General features: G+C 41.2%; 1 protein-coding gene across 3 annotated transcripts in view; it reads left to right on the top strand.

Moving 5' to 3' along the window:
• Nucleotides 1–14,973, top strand: part of robo1 (roundabout, axon guidance receptor, homolog 1 (Drosophila)) — a 195,432-nt gene that overhangs the window by 76,814 nt on the left and 103,645 nt on the right. For all 3 annotated transcript variants that reach the window (XM_039597947.1, XM_039597946.1, XM_031759446.2), the window contains exon 2: nt 10,185–10,511. In XM_039597947.1, coding sequence (XP_039453881.1) covers nt 10,185–10,511 — 327 coding nt within the window. The remainder of the gene's footprint in view (nt 1–10,184; nt 10,512–14,973) is intronic.

Here is a 14,973-nt window from a genome sequence, read left to right as displayed (position 1 = left end):
TGGGCATACTTTGAGCATCTTAGACAATACCAAAATAATTCAGAGCTCTTCTTATCATTCGTGGCTTCTAAATCTAACTAATGTTCAATTTAGCTGTAGTACTGTGCAAAAGTCTTGAGCCACCCCTTATTTCTTAATTTTTTTCTTTCAACGAGCCAGACTTTCTTATAATTTTCTAGTCTGGTCAGGCTTTCTGAAGATCTTTTAAAGTTTGGCCATTGGCTGCTTTTTCATTCATTTTAATTACAGCCCTTGAACCTGACCATTTTCCTTTTCTTTTTTTTTTGGTTTGTTGTTGTTCGTTAAACGACTCAACAGTGAACTGTGGTGCACTCAGCATGAAAAGGAATCTAACGTAACTAACTTGAACCAGTGTGGCATCCTGATAGACAATGACACAAAAGGCAGCCAGCATCCAAAGGAGAACTTTGAATGTCCTGAATAACTATTCCTGAAGACTTTTTAAAGAAATTACAATAAAGTTTGCCTAAAAGACCTTGGAGTGTATTGAAGAATACATTGGCATTGGTCATACCAAATATTGACTTACAAGCTTGTTAAATTTTACAAACTCAGTTTTTGCTTTGTGTGCTGTATTTCCATGTATATTTCCACGTTTCCACACGTGGTCATATTTCCCGTTTTCTTAACAAAAGACTTTCATTAGGTAGACTTTGGCCATAATGTATGGCACTGCATATATGATGAAGTACTGTCTCAAAATCATTATTTTGGCAGCTTAACAGTTGTTCACTTTTAAAAGAGGATGTTGAGTGGACCAGTGGCAGGGAATGATGTTAAAATATACTCAGATATACTTTCTTTTTTAAAAATTCATCCTAAATCAATATTTCCAAACTAGCATTTCTCACAGCTTTAGTCTGAGTGGTGCTTCTGCTGTCAAATGTGGAAAACTGGCAGATAGGAAGTAACTACATTTGTGATCAAGTTGTTTTCACTTTGAAGCATCAAAGGAAACAGTATTTGGTTCATTACATTGTGTACCTGGACAGTTGGTGTGTATGTTTTGAGGAAGAGACGTGGTAAGTGGGTGCTGGAAAGCATTCAGGCCAGTGAGCAGTTGTCTGCAAAAGGAAATTTCTTTTTAATGCCAGACTGGGCACAGTCTCCCCTCTGTGGACGTCTAGAAAAAGGCTTCTTGGCAGACTTTGCCCCTTCATTAATTTTGACCAAATATTTACTGTGCATCACATGGCAAGCCTTACATCCCACTTTAATTTTTTCCAGGCAAGGTTTTGAACAGTTTGGGGCAATTTGTGTTCCATTTGGCTGGACTTGGGCCATGTCCCACTCAGCAGGCTCATGCTGGTGTATCTGGGATTTTGCCACATGGCTCCACAGAGTCTTAACCTATGCTGTGGGGGCCACGTTTCACTTTAAGAATACCATCATAGCCAACAGTATGTGAACCGCTGTTGCATATGCCAATACCTAAGCTTGCACACATTGACACATCAATACTATGCGCTCTGTATTTGCCCTTTTAACCTAAAGGGCACCAGAAGGAAATGTGCCGGGTTTCTACGTTCAGATGTTACCACTGTGCCCTCGACTGAATGCAATAAATGAAATTCCCTTTCTCCATGCAGCTGTCTGAGATTTACTACAGAATGTTTTTGGCTGAGCATTTAGAATAGCCCACATAAGAAGTTAAGGTCCTCAGCTTTGCACTAAGCAACTGTAATGTAACGCTGGTCCAAAGTAGACTTGTATCACTGTTGCCATCAAATAAATAACATTTAAAAAAGCATTAGGTGCTTTTGGCCATGCCTGCCTCGATTCACGTTGGCATCTCTTCAGAGCAGTTCTTTCTTGGCATTAAGCCCACATGCCCTACTCCCCACGACTGGGCTGTGCCAGCTGAGTGTGCTGGTCCCTCTTCCTCCTCACTGCTCTTTCAGCCCCTCCCCTGCCTTCAGTCCCCACATGTCTAGTGGCTGAACAGAAATACTGCAGTTAGCCCAGAGAGCGACCTTGGGAGGAGAGAATCACCTGATCATATTGTTATTGACACAAAACTAAGCAGGCAGCACTTTTCGAAATTAAATTAAGCAAACTGTTTTGTTTAAATTTACTCTACTGTGCCATTCCCATCAAAATATGCTCATAATTCTTGCTTGAATGCTTTTTTATTTTTCAAAAAACAGTAAACACTTCATTTTGCTGAAATACAATTGTATTAATCACTTGAGGATTTCAAGTCTAGCAGCTTGCGTAAGTCAGCAGTGAGATGCTCACTGTCCCCTGTTGGGAAATAAATGTACCAGTGTATTCAATTACCTCTGCTTCTCCTATCCTGCTGTTGTAGAAAGCTTTGATGTATCCCTGAGATCACACTGGTCAAACCTCATTAAAAACTGGCAATGCTGGAAAACAAAAACAAGAAGTAATTGCCCAGTCTTGCTCCCTTGTGCTTCTTTTCAGTAATCCCCCCCCAACCCCTCCCCACCCTTACTTGAAGCCTTGACTGTGCTGCATGAAGCTCCTTAATAGAAGGTCCAAGCCTGTCATCTGCACTCCATATTAATTACAACTCTTTTCCTGGGGTATCTGCACTGCTGATGGAATGACATCTTTGACACCGGCATTCATGAGAAGTCTGAGCTAGGTTTTCTTCTCAGGTCATCACTGTGAATATACAGGGTCAACTGGAGGAGCCTGCAAGTCTGCTCAAAGACACACAAACACACACATTGTGAATAGATTGATAGATAGATACCAGACAGACTGACACACATGCATGCAGACAGGCGGACTCTTTGCTTGCATCCACGCTGCTCTGTTCATCCCATCTGCCTGCGGTCTCCAGAGCCAATTTGACAGGCTGCATCCTAACAAGCATTCCAGTCTTTTCCACTGCAGATTTCCTCATCTTCCCAGTGAATTGATATAATAAAGAATAGCTATTATACTTATCCTGTAGGAATGAAATCTGCCCTGATGGCCTTCTGCAGAGTTTGACAGCTTTTGTTTGTGTCTAATGACACTGACTGTAGCAGATTGGTATCAGGAAGAACTGCAACTCATTCACAATTGTGTCCCATGGGTGCCTGTTGAAAATTCATTATTTTTAGTGTGTGTTTCCCTTGCCACATCTTTTCACATTTACTCCTGCTTGGTATGTTGCTGACACTGTATGTGAAATTATGTTGGATTGTTTAAACTGTGGGGGTAAACCTCAGTGTGTAACATTATTTAAAAATACATTTGTGTTCACATTTTCTTTTAAAGACACACAAAACAAAGATTTTCGCATTCATCATACTTGTTCCTGTGCCTTGTATCTACAGCCTGGTGCAGAAGTTGAAATCCTGCTACTATTGTCTTAGATTCAGATGGGGGCCCCAAAGCAGGATGAGCTCCAGCCTCCCAGAGGAGTACTTTGCTATGCTGTCTTACTCTCAACCTGGCTCGCATTGCAGGGGGATGCGCCAGGATGCGTTTCCCAGCTGACACAGCCAGGAACTCGGGCTGGTGCTTCAGGCCTTGAGACCTCTGCTGGTTCTTGTCCTGATGAGCGATAAGTGTGAATATCCTAGAGCGTTGGAAGTTATGCTAGTAACCCTTGGCCCCGTGCAAAGGAAGTAGAACGCCTTGTTTATGGTATCATCAGCTGATTTGTCACGATTTTATTGCAGGTGAGAACAAGCAACAGGATGATCAAAGGCAACAACACTGATAAAGGGACTCTGACACATCTTAATGGTTAGGTTGTGTTTGCACAAGTTGGAAATTGGAGCAAGTATGGTGGAAGATGACAAGTAAATGGGCTTACTTTTTCTTCTTCAATGTTTAGCATATTGTGAAAATTACAAGAATTGATTGGATAAATTGTAGTGGGCTCCGCTGAGACGCACAATAGTAAGCAGGGTGGGTTTTTTTGTTTTGTTTTTTATCAAGGGGTGTTGTGATCTGTATGCAAATTGCCAGTTTGCCACAGCCATATTTTGCTCAAATATCAATGGGAGCATTGTAATCTGTGGGAGTGTTAGTTTCTATAACAACAAATACAGCCAACCCAATAGTGTATTGTTGTGTATAAACTCATAGATAACGATCTTCTGGTTTGCTTGTGTTAAGAAAGCATTTGGACAGAGGTACCATTTTTTGGAAATTGATAACTATTCTCAAGTGCTGATGTAGTATAAGCGAGGTAACCATACCCTGTTGTGTTTGGTAAATGGAGACAAAGAGATGAGGAGGGAAAGAGGCCATAAAGATATCCATCAACCCCCTCCATCACCCAACCTCTGGAGCTCCATACAGACTCACACACAGGGCTCTAATCCTGCCTCTTAGGAGTGTAAGCGATATCCTTGTGTAACATTAAAAACAGGTCTGATCTGATGCAACTGGCAAAGTCATTCATGCAGCACATTCCAGGGTGGGATTCTGAGGCTGAAACGGTAAAAGATTCAGTTTCACTTTCCTGTTAATGTCATCTGATCAGCAGTAGTACAGTACCTCGTCTTTTCTCTCTGTTTCCGTCTCTCCCGCTTATCTCTGCCCCTCTCTCCCTTATCGTCTCTAATTCAACAGAAAAGGGTGCCTTTTCTTTTGTGTTAAGTCATTTAATTGGCCAGCCCTGTCCCGAGCAGGCGTGGCTCCTGTGTACGCCTGGCTACCCCAAGGGACACACCCTTTGCTCTTATCTCTGCCATAAATCCCTCTTAAGTCCCCTAATCACAGATTAATGGGGCTGTAGATAAAAAGTGCCCTACTGTGCTTGGCCTTCCTTATCACAGATCCATATTCCATATCTCTTACCATTGCTCAGCTGGACATCTGATATGGCTTGTGATGATACGGCTAAGGCTCCTGCAACAGCTTTCAATTTTACTGCCTGTCTTTATGATATTCTGTGACCTTGCCCATTTTGATGGGGGAAATTAAACTTGCAGCAACTTCACTCATATAATCAAATGAAATTCGTCGCTGGGATCCTTTGTTCTGTGACAGGTGAATGACCCAGCATTGTGAAGTTGTTTTATCAGTCAAGGAAGTAGACACATTATCCTGTCTCCCTACCTCAGGGGACCAGACTGACAACGGATCTAAATTGCTTCACTGTCCTTCTCCCCCATGAGTACTCTGGGGTAAAGGGCAGGTGCCTGGCTCCCTTCCTCTTCCTCACACTCTGTGAAGATAGTAGCCATGGAAAACATCTGTGAGAGACAAAGGCACATTTATTTTTGAAGTTAGGGAAATCACTAGACCAGAACTGATTGCTGAAGCTAGGTGATTGTTTTACGTCTTTTTAGCTTGTCTTTCTTCTTTCCTTCAGTCCTTCATATAGGGATTTAGTCAGTGGTGCATGATTAGTTTTTTAAAAAAAAAAAGCTCTATAAATGCTGTTGTCTTCCCCACCGATGGACTGGTGTCAATGCACAGAAAAAAATCATATTAACATTTTAATATTTTTGGTGTTGAGGTGGTCTCACAGGGAACTGGATTCATGCTCCTCCTCTAGGTTTTGTTTTAGCCAATCATAGGGCTTTTCAGCACAAAGAAGGTAACTACTATGAAGCAGAATAAAGAGCCAAAAAATAAATTAAATGACATGAAATTTAAAAAAAATTAAAATAATTTTAAAAAAGGCTTAAGGACATAACTAGCAAAGCAGAGGACTTTCATCTGGTCAGCAATGGTTTTAATCCTTTGTGAATCCAGAAATATACACTGAATTATTTCAAGTGCATTTCTAGTATATCCTTGAGGCTATGAAGTGAAGATTTTTTTAATTCTTTAATTCTGTCTCTTTTTCTTTGTTTATTTCTATTATTATTTCCTATGAATTTATTTTGCCCTTTTCTAGATTTCTTCCAACTGCATTTTAAATTCAAAGAGCTAAAGTGTTAACGAAATAGCCCGTGTCTCTACGAAAGCTAACCTTGTGTTTTTGGGGGGGGTTTCTTGTCCTGAGGCTGCTGAGAGTTAAGGTCGATGGAGGGCCTTCTTCTCTATTTTAAGTCAGAATAGTTAGCTCGATTGATTGCCACATCCCAGACTTAGGAATAGTTGTAACTTGTTACTGTACAGTTGCACTCTATTGCTTTTTCATGTTGATATCTGGGCGATTAACACTGGCAGTAAATATTAACTAATAAATTCTTGCACTGCAAATTTAAAGAGACTTTATTTGATTATATCATCTCTCGTGATAGTTTTACTAGCTTACATCAGTAAAGTCCAGTGCAAAAATAGTCCCCTCCTGAGGTTTCACTATGTTGTTTTCACTGGAAGTAGTCTGTCTCTTTTTAGCATATTTCTTTAATCAGATTGAGGAAGCATGATTATCTTTTGGAATATAAAGTCGGAGTATATCATCTCATGTGCCGTGGTGAAAATGAAGTTTAGCCCCAAGACATAGATGAATCCATGTGAAGCTGGTAGCCATAATCTCAATACACATAAATATTCCTGGTGATATAATGACCGTTCGCTTCATGAGAACCATCACAAATCTCATTCTTATGCCATGTCTATCCATGTTTAGAGTGGGGGGAAGAGTCTGGGTTTTAGAGTGAGCAAATGCCTGGAGGTCTTCATGAATCCTTGCATGTGTACAGTATATGGGTCAATGTAGGTCTGCACCCTTGTGGCAATGTGGTTTGGCATGAGCCTTTCCAATTCGTTGTGTTCACTTTTGCTATTGGGATTGTTGTTTGTTACTAAGATTACTTTCATAAGTGAGAAAACTCTAACTCCATTGTTGTTGTTTTTTAATTACCTCCAGTAAGCAAAGACTCCCTCAAGCATAGTTTAACACTGTGTAGTGTGAGTCTCCCTATGTGAGTAAATGAGAAGACAGATGCACAAAGCTCTCTAGCAAGTGAGACGGTTAAGGGAGAAGTAGAATTTTGCCTCAGGCACCAATCGATCAGATCCTTGCAGTAGAAGTCCCAGCTTCCCTTTGGTGAAGCTGTGTATTGCATTAGCTCATCTTGCATTCTCTGTCTGGAAGCAAAGAGGGGGGTGACGAGGGGGATAGAAAACAGGGGAGAGGATGGTTGAAAGCAGCAGCGGAGAAGGAAGGGCAGCGCTTTGAAATAAAGGGGAGTGCTAGACAACTTAAAGTAATGCGAGAAAGCAATGGTGAAAGTACGCGCTCTGTTCATCTCTTATTTCGGTCTCAAATTTGGTCGTCTGTGTGTGCTGCATCGAAGGAGTGAAGTGAGCTCTCTATCCATTTCCTAAAAGCGTGCACCTGCAGAAGGGAGCACGGGAGTGTTTGTTCCTTGACAGGATAATTCTCTTTCCCCTGGTGAGGGGTAACGGAGCTGAAGTAACAGAGGTCACTCAAAGTGTCTGCGGGGATCAGCACGGCAAAGCCTACATACGCACACACAAGCAAAATATGCTTAGAAAGAATTCAGTCGTGACGAGGAAGGGATGATAGCATTGTGTAACTGATACATGCCGTGCACCCAGTCACGGCTCAAAACGCACACCCTCTCAGGAAACGCACACAAAACACTTATTAGTGTACTTCAGTAGTTCAACTGCTGAATATTTATTAATACAATTATTTTCACCAGCTTCTCTGTTACAGGACACAGTGGCCCACTTCATATTGTATTATCAGTCTGCATGTTCATCATGCAGATCAGCCATAATCATCTACAGTAAACAGTCAATGATCAAACACAGTTCCGCCTGCTGCACAGCTCTCCTCACAGTGTGCTACATCTAAATAGTTAATGGTTCCCCCATAAGGCCCCAAACTTCAGACCATTTCAAATTAGAGAGAAGCTATCTAAATCAGGAAGGGAACGGGCAGAGCAGATAGCGGCTGAGCTCTTCAAAGTCCTCTTTAATAAAACATATTAGCCTGCCTTGTCTGCTGAGGGCTGGTAGTGGTACAGTTGCTACAGTAGTAATCAGCCTGTGTATGCTAGCGAAGTTGGTGCAGCTCCATGCTGTCTGACCAAAGGGCTGGGTCTTTATTAGCATATGGACTGTAAGTTAAAAGGTCTGTTTTGAGAGCAGGTTACAAATGGGGGTTAATTAGCCTAGTACTGGTTGAGAAGGCTTCAATAGCCAGAAAGCATAGAAATGTATTTTTTATAAACTTTATTCAGTGCCAGATAGAGGACTAATTCATTCTTGCTAAAGGCTTGATATATCGCTCTCTAATTCTCCATCTGTTTCTGTTTCGACTCTCAGAAATGCTTTAATCTACAAATGTGTTTTTATACCCACGGAGCGTCTGACGTACAGGACCAAAACTGTTTCAGAATTGCGGGAATTTCTGTGTGTGACTTTATCTTATGTGTCATGTTGCCACAAAATAATAAAACTTCAGCTTTGCTGGCGTTAGTGGAATAACTCCAGATAGAGTTGTGATTATGGGTCAATTTTGACTGCAGTGCTCTGGTGTACAATTATTGCACTGCACCATTAATATGCTACCATCTTAATCGCAGAATTTCATTTAATTATCATTATTTTAATTCCAACCTTCAAACAAATGCTCGTGTTAAGTAAGAATTATTGGAGGAGTTTTTTTTTCCTCCACCTGACTAAGTGCTTTAATTAATATAATAAAACTGAATTGAAATTACCTGAGAAGAAAATAATCAGCAACTTTGCAGTCTGCAAACAGTTAACTCATTTGCTTTTGTGTTATTTTTCCTCACAACCACTGCAATCCTGCACTGCAGTTTGTGACCAGTAATTTCGAAAAAAGAAGTGTGCAGAATCATATGAACATCAAACAGTGTCCCAACGGAGGAGCTGACGCCACATTTCAGTGTTTGTGTAGGGTTCATGTAAGAATGATGAGGTGCAGAAGAAGCATGCCCAGAGTCAACCCTCTGAGATAAAAACTCCATTTCTCTAACAATGTCTGTTTCTGATGATCCCCATCAATCAAGCAATTTTCAAAAGTCCACACAGCCCTTACCTGTCAAAATAGTTACTATTGGGATATTTCGAAAGACTTGGGATCGTGATGTCCTTCACTGGGTTACTGGATTAATTATATCTCATTGACCAAAGTACACATTTGCCTTGAAGTGATTTATCTTTCCACAAAGCTGTCACTAATTATGCTGACTTTACCAAAAATATGTGGCGACCACAAGAAGATGCCTTCTCAGCACCAGTTCTCTTGGGTAACATGGGTGGGTGTATGGCACATAAATGAGGCAGTGTGGCAAGTTCACGGGATGCTGGGTAAATTAATTGCAGGCCTGCGCCTCCAATTATACCCGACTCTCTTTAATTGGTGCTGAATGGGCTCCAAAGGCCTATGCTGGGAGATATGGTGAGAAGGGAAGAGCTCTCTTTCTCTTTCTCTTGGTAACACACACACACACACACACACACACACACACACACACACACACACACACACACACACACACACTTTTGTGTGTAGCCACACAATGCATTCACAGCCATCCAGTCCCGCCCTTCAGGAATTAACAACAGGAAGCTAATTTGCATGTAAAGCAGGTTTGATAGCCACAGCTGACTGGTCAGAGAGCAATATTAATGACCAGAGATAGCACTGGGGTGTTAACCCCCTTGGCACTGCTGTTGGCTCTGCTGTGGCTCATCTGTCTTTCTTCAAAAGTGCAATTTCTGCTCTTGCTCCTTTTCTGTCATGAAGCTATGCACAGCACCTTTATCTTATCTTTTATCTCTTAATTTCCTTTTTACCGTCAAGGTCTGTCATATTTTTGTTTACCCTTGCCTTCATTGTCTTTTCTGCTCTTCAATCTGTGAAATGACACTCACAAAGGTGCATCAATGTTAACCTTTACCACAGGAGCTGCTATTGAAAACAAAGACTTGTTCTTTGCTTCTTCCATCACCACGACCTCAAATAGTACCTTAAATACATCTATTAATATCAAATTTTGCCTGTATTTAAAAGTAATCAGCATGTTTAATACAGTGAAGAACTTGATTATTGCTATATATGTAAAGTAGAATTAATTTAACTGTTTAAAATTTATACTGAAGTGACAAAGTATTTTAAAGTGGCCTACCATCAGCTGCTTAAATGTACATGTATCTACTGTAGCCACATTGGGCTAACCCTTTTAAACTTTTCAATCAAATAAGACAAAGTCCACAACAAGCCTGTCATTCCTTTAAATAGCTTAAATAAGGACTCGCAGATGTAAATCGTCACTTTTGTCATTTCTTCTCAGGATCCCGTCTGCGCCAAGAGGACACCCCACCCCGGATTGTGGAGCATCCCTCTGACCTGATTGTTTCCAAAGGGGAGCCCGCAACTCTCAACTGTAAAGCAGAGGGGCGTCCAACCCCAACAGTGGAGTGGTACAAGGATGGAGAGCGGGTGGAAACGGACAGGGACAATCCCCGTTCTCAGCGCATGCTTCTTCCCAGTGGCTCTCTCTTCTTCCTGCGCATCGTCCATGGACGGCGGAGTAAACCGGATGAAGGTTCTTACGTCTGTGTTGCTCGCAACTACCTGGGAGAAGCAGTGAGCCACAACGCCTCGCTGGAAGTAGCCAGTAAGTGCAGCATGTCTTCCCAATTTCACACCCACGCCACTTTCTGGTGTGGGTGTGAATAGAGTAGTTTGGGTTCAGATGTTGCTGAATAGCAGGCTCCAGTTTCTTCCTGTGTTTCTGCGCTCAATGTGTTCATTGAGTTGAATAATCTCTCGGGCGATGGGCAGGATGTGTTTGGCCCAGCAGTCTCTGTAGGCCTGCAGAGCCTTGGAGGGGGAGAGTGGCCTGATCATTCCAGGGTGAATGCTTCTCTAAAGGGCCCTTGGTAGGTGGTCATGAGCTACAATGGGAACAAAGTCCTTTCTGTTTTCATCCTACCTCTGCTTTTTGTCAAAGAGATAGATATGAGGTTTTATAGCAAAAGGAATGCAATTGCTGCATCTGTGTTTAGTCATCTTTTAATAAAGACTCTTCCTACTCATTTCATTGAAGAATCCGCGATGCCTTTTTATTGTCTGCTTTGCTTGTGCTATGACAGTTGAACTTTGATGTAGAGTGGATTAAGCATCTGTAGGGTCAACAAGAGGCCTTTGTGACACATTAACAAGGCTAATATTTGGCTGTCAGTGTGCTTGCAATGCAGGAGAAATAATAAAAAAAGGCTTCCTAAAACCTTTAGTCTTTTCTAAGAGTTGTGACTGGTGTTGACAAAATTGTTCCCATGATTCTTTAAAAGACTGATTTTGTTGGTGAGGTCAGCTCTTCAGATATATTATCTCTTTGCGCTCTTGACTGGCTGAGAGTGAAGGCTGAGGAGCTCAGATATCAACCGCTCCTCCAGCGTGCCCAGAGGCTGTCACCAACCTCACTCACTGTAATCTAATCAAGATGAGGAAAGAAAGAATGGTGTGTGCGCTTGAATGTGAGCATGTGTGAATGAATGTGAGCCATTGCTGCGTTGGGCATGGGCTGCTGTTATGGTACTGGGTATGAGGTGTCAGTCAAGGGATTGCTGTGTAGTTTAAACTGAATTAGTGGAATATCTGGAATATACAAATGTAACAAAACTTCCCCAATGTGATTGCTTTTTTAATATTTTCTGTCCCAACTGTCAGTTAAATGAAATGTAAAGCAGAAGCAATAGATCCAAGACATTTTGAGGCCTGCTGATCAGACTATAAGTTTTTATAGTGTATTGTCTATGCTCCGATATTGAACTGAGAGTCAAGGTCTTGCTTTAGAAGTAAGGATAATGACAAAGAGCAGCGGAGAATCTGTATCATATATATTCCCAACTAGGCTTTCTAACATAAAAATTACAATTCTGCACAATTTAATAAAAGTGGAAGACCATTTAAGTTTGGTATACTTACAAGTTTCCATAGGCCACAGTGCTAAAAATATCTTTTCCTTGTAGTAGGCAATATGCTGTGTTTATTTCAGAGGTGGATTTTTCAAGTAGAAAAATAAGATACTTGGCGGGAAACACGAGGACCAGAGTACCACTGGCTCTGTCTCAAGTTTAAGTCTATGCTGTATAAGGTTCAAACAGATGCATAATGACAAGCCACTGTGCTCCAGCACTCTCTCTCCTTCTTGCTTAGCTGGTGTCTCTCGCTCACCCCTCTCCACAGTTCATGCTTAACTACATGTAATTATGTTGTTGGAGCAACCAGGATGAAACCCTGCAGATTTAACAGGAGAAAAAAAGCAAAAGAAAAAGTTCAGAAACTCTGAGATTTCTTTTCGAGGCTACATTTAAACTCCCGAGTAAAGACACTTTGAGACATAAATCTGACTTATGAGGGTTTAGGAAAGTTTTAAACCCTTTTTCACCCCTTGTTGTCATTACAGATGCTTGTCATAATGATACTGTTATGAGCTCAATATAGTAGATAGAATTTTTCACTCAGGTTAAGTTGAGGGAATAACCAGACTTTTAATTTCCAATGAAACTCCAAAGAAGGAAGTCATGGATTTAATTGTGTTTACTTTGCCTCGTTCTCCCTCTCTAACATTTTCACTTTAAAAGCACTTTAAAAGCTAAAAACATGAATTTTTTTTTTTGTGATGTTATTCTAAGACCCTGGCTTTGACAGTTTCCTGTGCTCACCAGTGATTGTTAACGTAATCCACGTTTCAACAAGTCCTGTTTTGCCAGGCTAGGAGAGCTAACCCAGTTTGTTTGGTTTATCATTAACCACATGTACAGTACAGCCTACAATCTCTCTATCTCAGCCTCTTAACCCAAAGCCATTTACCATGAACTATGTTTGCTTGGTGCATTCAGACAAGCTTAAGATAGAATTCTTTGCCTATTGTGTTATTGTTTTCTTTGCTTTAAAGATGTCAGCGACAAATAATGAAACGCCTTTGTGCTTGAGAACAGCCAGGTGATAAAGACCATTTGTTCAAGATTGTAACTAAAAGTATTTCAAACATTATGATTATTTTTCCATGATATAAATCTTCAAATGCCATTCTTTTTTTTCCTTTGCAAAACACTGAGCAAACAAGACTCTGAACTCAGTAGGGGAAAGTAAAAGTAAAAAGTGTATCTGAGATTAGTTTAATGTGAGTGCACAGAAGGAGTAGAACTGATTTTTTTTTTAAGTTAATTATTTGAATCCTCTTACCACTGCTCCACTAAAATGGAAATTAATGACTTTATTAATTTTTATATATTAAGTAAGAGAATCATTTATAATGTCTATATTTTTTAAGTAATCACTACCAGACAGGCACAAAATGATAATCGTCAATATACTCTGTGATCTGTCAGAGTAGATTGTTTTACCCATGCTGTGTACGAGTCCCTGAGAGGCTCTATGAATAGCTTGTTTCCCTTTTCCTGGTTGTGCAGATAGTACAGTGAGGTAATGGACGGCACACTGCTCCACTTGAGTAGGCGATAACCTCAGGGCCTGCTGTGTAGTGGCCTGGCTGACTGCACAGTGCTGACCGCACAGGGTTGGCTGCAGGCTTCATATCCACACACAGATTCCTTTCTCCAGAGGCAGGGTTTACTTTTTACAGCCACTAACAACAGAAGCAAAGGGATGTTTACTTGAATTTGGTCCACAGCATATAACTCTTTTCAGCCAAGTTTACCCCAGAATCTCATTGATCTCGATGCTGCTGTGAAATCTCTGTCACCATGTGCAGCCAGCTGGCTTCACCGACTCTCTGATTAGTAGGGGTAGGTCAGGGCGTCAGATGTGTTGAAGGCGGCTCAGTTGATCCTGACAGATTCTGGGCCATGCCTGAGGGTCATCTGCAGAGTGGAGGACAGTTGGCTGGCATGCAGCCGTCCAAAGGCAAAGAAGCCACCTCCCACTGATCTGAAGACCCTCCTGTCTCTTTTGCAGGACATCTCTTGTACTACATCTGTTGAATATCGAATAGTTGGGGTCTTTGTATTGTAAACATTTCAGACTAATCCTCTCCACCTGACACACAACATAAACATTCCAGTTGACTTTGTCAAACATTTCTTTCTCCGCTGCCCTTACCCATCTCCTCATCTCTTCTCTTTACTCGTGATTATTTTTCCACTGCTGCCCACTGAAATGGAACACGCTCTGTGACTGAAACAGCTTCTTTCACTGCCTGATGGCAGAGTAATTATTTATTTGTCATGGTCTTTGCCTTTCATTAACTTATTACGAGAAGAGCAATATAGTGCAGAAGGTCTGGGTTTATAAATTTCATCAACTTCTTGTTCACATCCATCTTTTTTTTATTATTATTTTCAGGGTATCGTGCTTCTTTTAATCTCCTTTTTCAGCTCAGCAAATATTAAGAACTTTGAGACACAAACTGAGACTGTGAGGTGAAGAAAGAAAGGAATAAGGGTGAAAGAGCTGACTGATTTTGAAAAAAGAAAAAAAAAACAGGACAGCTAACTCCACCAGTAGCACCAGTGAGTGTGCTGGCAAGCTGCCAGTGGACTGGAGGCAGTGCGTTGCAGCTCTGTGGCAGTTATTTGTCTCAGGGAGGTTCAGAGCAAATTGGTGCAAACGGCACAGCCAGGGTCTGCTTCGTGAGTCAAGATGCAGCTGAGGCGTGGGCTCCACACCACAGACGCTCCTTGGCCTCCACTCCAATCTGTTTCATGTTGGAATGCAGACCCTGTGCACAATCTCTGAGCCCGATGGCGTGTGCACGTGTGGCTGTCAAAGCTGCCTCAAAAAAAGAAAGTCTCCATTTCATATTAGAGTAAAATATTCATGTTGCCTATGAAATATTGGATTAATTATTCATGTTTATTTTTTATTTTGTTCTAAATAGTTCCAGGGTGTGTACTGCTGTTCAAACCTATTTCAGTCTGCTGTTGTTAATCTTGAAATTGCAGTACATGGGTAGCAACTGGTTACTGTCTAATTACACTCCCCACAGCACATAACTGTCAGCTTAGTCTTTGTGAAACCTCTGCAGGGGAGATATGCTCAACACATGCATTTCAATTAGTCATCTGTATAGCCATATATGCATAGAGCAATTTTTATCATGCATGTTACGT

This window comes from Oreochromis aureus, linkage group 14 (genome assembly GCF_013358895.1).
Source record: "Oreochromis aureus strain Israel breed Guangdong linkage group 14, ZZ_aureus, whole genome shotgun sequence".
Classification (NCBI taxonomy): domain Eukaryota; kingdom Metazoa; phylum Chordata; class Actinopteri; order Cichliformes; family Cichlidae; genus Oreochromis; species Oreochromis aureus.
Note: the sequence above shows the minus strand (reverse complement) of the source record. Positions and strands in the feature narration are given on the sequence as shown.